The sequence below is a fragment of the Ooceraea biroi genome, chromosome 7 (genome assembly GCF_003672135.1).
Source record: "Ooceraea biroi isolate clonal line C1 chromosome 7, Obir_v5.4, whole genome shotgun sequence".
NCBI lineage: Eukaryota > Metazoa > Arthropoda > Insecta > Hymenoptera > Formicidae > Ooceraea > Ooceraea biroi.
This window is the reverse complement of record NC_039512.1, coordinates 8,000,452-8,007,577: the sequence shown is the minus strand read 5'-3', so window position 1 is coordinate 8,007,577 and position 7,126 is coordinate 8,000,452. Positions and strand designations below refer to the sequence as shown.

At 30.0% G+C, this 7,126-nt stretch overlaps 1 protein-coding gene across 1 annotated transcript; it reads right to left on the bottom strand.

Annotated features, from left to right (window-relative positions):
- Window positions 1-319: 319 nt before the first annotated feature.
- Window positions 320-5,696, bottom strand: LOC105282426 (nose resistant to fluoxetine protein 6-like). Its single transcript, XM_026971072.1, has 11 exons — window positions 4,861-5,696; window positions 4,416-4,666; window positions 4,073-4,290; window positions 3,437-3,713; window positions 2,306-2,466; window positions 1,974-2,142; window positions 1,679-1,872; window positions 1,366-1,504; window positions 1,089-1,284; window positions 613-755; window positions 320-483 (listed from the first exon to the last, which is right to left on the bottom strand). Exons 1-11 carry the CDS (start codon window positions 5,198-5,200, stop codon window positions 367-369), a joined length of 2,205 nt encoding a protein of 734 aa, XP_026826873.1. The 5' UTR covers window positions 5,201-5,696; the 3' UTR covers window positions 320-366.
- Between the last annotated feature and the right edge of the window lie 1,430 nt (window positions 5,697-7,126).

Sequence of the window (7,126 nt, the reverse complement as noted above, 5' to 3'; positions counted from 1 at the left end):
ATAAATTATTTATTTCGGAATGAAAAACAAGAAATGAATTTTTTCAAAGTAGTATTTTATCTCCTAACCACCATGCGTATGAACACTTAAAAAAATTACGTCTCCATTACTTTGATCTACATTACACCATTTTTCAAGTTCATCAAACTCAAAGAACATTTTTGTGGATTCTTGTAAATAACGTAATTAAAGTACATTATTATACTGCCACCCCACAAAAATTTGTAGACATTTTTGCCTTCTTTCCTTTCTTATACTATTCCATTATAACAATACAGGTGGGTTCTGACAATCAAATAAAAAAAAAGACAAAGCAATGTTTATTTTTAAAATTTTATTTATTATTACTACCTTTTATCAGTATTATTACTTCTTCGAAGAGTAGAACTGTTTTGCCAGTTGTCTACATGGCATCTCGATGCATATCGCAATGAACAAAGCGATCAAAAAGGATGTAATCATATTCGGTATACTTTCCCATATCTAGACAAAAAGAAACAAATTCTATCAAAAATAAATACAGCTTTTATAAGATTATTTAAAGATATAGCAGAAAGAATACAATTAATAAATACTGTGATAAATCATGTAAGATAATTTGCATATACATACTATATTAAAAGAGGAATACATTTTGGTGCTTCTGGTTTGTCCAATGTGAAAAGCGTGGAATGTATCAGCGATGAGATAGACTCCGTAAGTCAATACTGCCAATGGTTGAGCCCAGCGAGGAGTAAAAAAATTATAATACAATTCTGTCAGAGAGAAAACGCAAAATGCACATATTATATAACGAAAAAGAAGAACATCTTGGCATAAATATTTAACTTGAGAAAAATTTGTAACGTAAGCATTTACACAAGAAATGCACTTTCACTTTTAAGAACATAAAATACATTTTTTTCATTCTTTCTTAGTTTTGACTTAATGTGAATTCACTATTATCTTGATAAATTGATTCAAAATTATGATTATTGAGACTATATTTATTTAATTTATTTCTTTACTATAAATGTGGCATGATTAAATGAAAGTAGGTTACGCAACATTTTCATCATTAATTATTGATTCATTTTAGTATATCATACCTAATTGGCTACCAGTAGATAGTACAACTATCGTAGTGCAGACACACAACGCAGGTATCAATTTAAACCAAAATGCATAAAATGCATTTTCAAAAATTGACCAATTACCATATGGTATAAAAATTTTGCGTGACCACAGGTAAAAAGCACCGAGTACAATCAATGGCAATGGTACCACCAGTATGTGTGACCAGAACTGCAAAATATAAAGTGCTATAGGTTTCCACATGTTGACTGAGTTGAAAACATATAGTAAATACCAGAACAATGCAAGTACTTTTGACAGTCGCCATTTTATTCTTCCATGATCATAAAGTATTGCACCAGCGATTACACCAATGAGATTTCCAGGTGCACGCATATGTGTTTTTATGTAATATTGTAAATAATAAGGTACATCTTCTAGCTTATGCGCCCTGAAAAAGTTAAAGTGACTCAATATTTTGCAGAAAATAACTATATATTTAGCATTTGCTGCATACAGATGTAGTATACATTCTGTCTCTAAATAAAACGTGTAAAAAATATGTTTCATATTAAAACACTGCATAACTTAATGTGAAACTAATAAATATGACATAATAACTTACTGTAGTATCATCAAGACAGGTACTGCACCATAAAAATATGCTGCAATAACTGGTATCAAGCAACTAACAATCGTTAGCGTTCCGAGGAAGAAATATCCGATTTTACGCGACATGCGCCAGAATGCATAAATTATAAATTGGTTAAGAATGAAAAATTGAAAATTGACAGATAAATAATATGATTGAAACATACACTAAAATAGATGAACACAATTAAGATATACCTGTATAAATAACTTTAACAATTATTTCGCATATAATAATACATTAACTAATTTAAACACATATTCCTTACAATTTCTGTCGACTTTACATAATTATTGATGTATAACAGATTCGTCCACCAATTAGTAGCACATCGTATGCTTTCTTGTTCGATTTCATGCTTCCAAAAAGGTCCTGAACCAAGAAGTGGCAAGATCCAAGAATGAAAAAAGATTACTGCCATGTAAGACGGCGTTAATCTGCCAATATAAATAAAACAAAAATTGATGTAATGTGAAGTATTTTATATAAAAATTTACAATAATTAAGGTTGTGAAATACAATGTACTCTATGTATATACATTATGTATGTACATAAACACACATGCACCAACGAAAACATTAAAATTGCTGTCATGTTACCTGAAATATCTAGATAATACATTGTTGAAAAAATTGAGTTTTTTCTTTCGATCTAGGTTCTTTAGTAACTGATATGTGACTAAAACAGCAGATATGGCAAAGAATATATCTGCTATCAAAAATGAATTTGCAACAAAAATACCCATTGGCGTGCTTATAGCCTATAAAAATATTCTAGAATGAGTTAAAACTATCTTTTTAAAATGTATTATAAAGAAGTAAGTGCATGTTAAGGCTCAGTTAAATTCGTGTTACAACCGAATTTAACTGAATAGCTATTAAATTGAACGCCATAGTTAATTCTTTCTCGTGATCTACAGCTTTTTCTTAAACTGTATGTTACTCAATCTACAATAAATCTACAGTACTGTACGAAGAAAGTGTAAACAATATTTCTTTCTTTTGGAACATAGATTATGATCAGCTAATCATTACCAAAAAGAGTGAGAACAAAACAAGTTGAAAAAAAAAACTTTGAAATGTCATGCATACAAATGTTCATGTAAATTTCAGCGAATTTTGTATCACACTCTACTTATAGAACACAAATACAAAACGTCCAAAACTGACTTAATACAACGGCAAAAGACATAATTGAAAATAAAAGAACTGACAACATCAATGAAAAAGAGAGAGAGAATTGGACAAATGTCGCAAAAATGAGTTCAATAACAGCGGAAAACCTGGATATAGAGGTTGATATTTAGTTAATCGAACATTATCTACAAAAGACCATTAAACAAATAGTAATAATCAATCATTTTATATTATTTGTTGAATGTTTTTACAACTGATTCTTGTACGTTACAAGTCGATGAAAATCGAAATGTGCGTATTATTGCAACTTTCTATTTGTATCAATTAAAACTTTCTATTTGTATCAATTAAAACTACAATTAATTAAATATAAGTGTTAAAACTGATATTGACTTCGTAACATGAGAAGCATAATTTTGGCACAACATATTACATGCAACTGCTTCAAGCTTCACTTAGGTTTTCAGCTACTATGCTATAGAACATAGAACGTAAAACAAATTAATAATAACACGTAGCACATTAAAATGTTATTAATTTTAAGAACTGTCTATATCGTTATCTATATTATAAATAAAATTACAAAACACTTACTTTTTCAATATCGGAGAAATTATTCGTCGGAATAGCAATGTATTCTAGTGTAAAATGTACAAATATTACAAGAACTGTAAAGATAAATCGCAATAGATGTATGCTATCCATCCCTGGATCAAAGTAATTATGTTGAAAAATATTTTTCCAATTTCTCCGAGCTGAGAAGCAAAGTATAGTCTTTCGAAATCCTGATATACTTGATTCATTACTTTTCAATTCATTGTCAAACCAAGTTGCAACGATTATTAAAATTAGCAAGCTCATCGTTAAAATGCTAAAAACAGAAGTTATCAAAGCGACGTATACATGCATATTTAAGAATTTCATAGAGTACAAATTATATAAATTATATAAATCTTGATAAAATTTAGGACATTTCCACATTTATAAATTTTTTATAAATTTCAAAATTAAGATTATTTATGTACAGCAACTGACTTAGAAATTCTTTTTAGTAAATTACGTTTCAATTTAATATTTAATAAATTAATCAATTTAATATTTTAATAAAATATTTTTGTTTCGAAGAATTTCGGATGTTGTAAAATATAATGTAAAAGCAATGAACAATTAATATAAAGTCTGAGTGAGAAAATTCTGTTTATTTGAACTTTTTATTAATATCAGCATTACCAATAAATTATTGCTCCAGCAACAGAATTAGGTGCGTCTACAGCCGCTTGGCAAAAATTTTTGTTAACTGTTATCTGTATCTCGATGTTATTGTTCTTATTGATCTTTTCTATAGAGCTCTTTAGCACTGTTTCCACGTCTTCTGCACTACAAGCTGATGGTACGCAGAGAGCTAATTGCAGAAAATAGCGACGAATGCGATAAAGGTTTCCTTGTTCCTATACATACCATTACACAATTGTATCAAACAAAATAAAAACTTGTTTCAGTTACCTATATATTTGCAATACCTATCAAAATTATATTAGGTAGATAGTTCACACACACACATGCTAACATATACCTCTATCGCATCCCAGAAAGTTCCTTTTGGATCGAAATCTGATATAAATGGCTTACGAACAATGTTACGAGACACTGATGCATTTTTCCTTTGATACTGAAGATCGACTAAACAATATCTACCAGTAATTTTATCGTTGCCGCTATTTTCTCTAACATCAACTTGCAAATTGTAACATCCATCAAAATTACCTAAATGCCTCGTATTACCGTACAATATCCCATCTGGATATTTTGATGAAGAATCGAACACTAAAAATGTAAAGTTTCACGAAACGCTTAAATATCTCAAATATTTTTAATATAAGAGTTATATTATAAAAATGCTTAAATAGTTTTCCCTGATAAAAGACCTTTCTCCGAAATTTTCTGAAAGATTATGTTTTGATATTATTAATAACTATTTATTGAGACAAACCTTACTTTTATATTTCAGACGTACTTACTTTGCACGGCCCACAAAGTTTCATTTAGTAACTCGTTGAAGAACAGTCGTGAATCTTCCTTGCATTGTCCATTTGGCAGATATTCTGACCGAGCAAAAAGTATGGGTAATAATGGTAAATTGATAGGATAAAATACTTCCTGATGTATAGAATGATGTTCGTTATAATAATTAATTTCTGAGGTGTCTTTTGGATCTGCCCACTTGTCAAAATAATTTTCTATATTTGATGTACATTGTTTCAGCGCAGAATAGGTATGCTCAAACTGTACAAAACTGTACGAATCCGTTATTAGCAGCAATACTAATGTGCTAACGTAAGCTACCATTTGTTTCACCATTGTTTGTTAATAAGTCGGTTTATTGTTAACGGTGTGCTCGTCAGTTCAGCTGGAGACAGCGTCCGGATGGTCGAATAGCAAAAATGGGTAACACTAGTCCTTCTGCACAATTTTTATTAGTCAGTCACATAAACGCTTAACAACGTTCTGCGCGTCGTCGTTTAAGAATGGAGATCGTGCGACACGTTAGCTTCCTGAAGTGCTTTCCTCGTTCATCTCTGAATCTAAACTACCAATCATTCCAGCGGCGATACTTGTTGCCTTTCACGAATTTATTACGATATACTGTGCTAGGACCAATGGCGTGACGCATGGCGAAATGTGGACATACATTGCTATGTTATTTACATTTTAACACAAAGTATTTATATCTCTCTTTCCGAACGTGTAAAGCTGATAATTTCGATTACACAATTCGAGATGATTCACACAACCAGATGTGCGTAACAACACGCGCAGGGCGCATTTTAGTTGCGCGTTTTGCAACACTCATACACTGAGAAAAATATCATGGCCTATCTAATCGGATAATCCAATTAAATAGTAACAAACGGATATATCTGACTAAATTGTATAAAAGACAAAGAAAATGATCGGATATATCTGATGAAGGTAATCGGATATATCCATCATTTAATCGGAAAACAAGAGTAACAATCGGATACACTGTTTAATCGATTTATCCGATGGAAATTTTTCTCAGTATATAACTTTACCAAAAGTCGAATGGAACAGGTCTAACGAGGTTTCTCCATGGTCTTGATTATAGAGAATCAAGCCAAGGTCTAACCTTTTATTAGACCGTCACGCAAATTCGTTTCATAATAGTCCCCAATAATTAATTCAATCCATTTTTTACGGATCTTTTCAAAAATAATAATGCATAGAGCAATTATATAAAACTCCCTTTTCCACGGCTTTCGATGTGATAAAAAGTTATTAGAGTAAGTACTAAATTTCGATAAAGAACACAACATTCGAAAAAAATTATCGTACACTGTTCTCGAAAGAGACAATCCACATATCTAAAACAAATAAGTCTAAATTTGATTGACTACATTATCGACAAATATTACATCTATCTTCATATTGTGACTTCATTTTTATAACATTTTGTGAATTAGTCTTGAAATTATCGATTAAGCGAAATTTATCTCGTGACGCAATTTTAAATTTTCTGAAATTGTAAACAAAAAGCAAGACTCATCTTCTTCTACCGTATATTTACTTTGTATGATTTTATAAAGTCAAATTATATTATCACAACACATGCAGAATTATTAAGATTAGCAGCATTTTTTACTAATTTCGATTTTTTCATACTTAATAACAGTTATTAGCAGCAAAAACAATAACTATTATACGCGAAAGACAATGTATATAATTATAGATAAACCAATTACTTACCGCTCAATAAAGAACTTCATAAACTTCCGAAGCTGCTTGCTGAAAGTACGATTTTACAAGAACGTACATATCTCGTCTTGTAGTATAATAAATCATTGTATTATCTATGGTTATACTGATGCTATTATCATGAATTAAAAATTCCAGTTATTGAAGAAATTATTTTTTTCTGAATAATTATTAAACCATAATAATGTTTGTCAAAGTGGTATTTTATCTCCTACACAAATGAGTATGATCACTTATAGAAACAAAAATATGTCTCCATTACTTTCATGTACATTACAACATATATTATGACAAAATCGAAGAGGGACATTTTTGTGGGTTCGTGAAAATAACGTAATTAATATTGTTATGCCGCAAAGATTTTCAGATATTATTGCATTCGTTCTTATACTATTCTATCCCAACAAACACAAAGTAACAGGTAATAACAGGTAATACACATGTTAGTTATAATTTCCCACTGAACAATGTAATTGTTACATAACACGTATGTTATGTGGTATTTATATC

Coding starts and splice junctions, on each gene's coding strand:
- LOC105282426 (XM_026971072.1), bottom strand. CDS start 5,200: ATGGTGAAACAAATGGTAGCTTACGTTAGCACATTAGTATTGCTGCTA. Junction 756..1,088: donor ATCTACTGGTAGCCAATTAG/GTATGATATACT, acceptor TCTCTCTGACAG/AATTGTATTATAATTTTTTT. Junction 484..612: donor TGTATTCCTCTTTTAATATA/GTATGTATATGC, acceptor CTTTTTGTCTAG/ATATGGGAAAGTATACCGAA.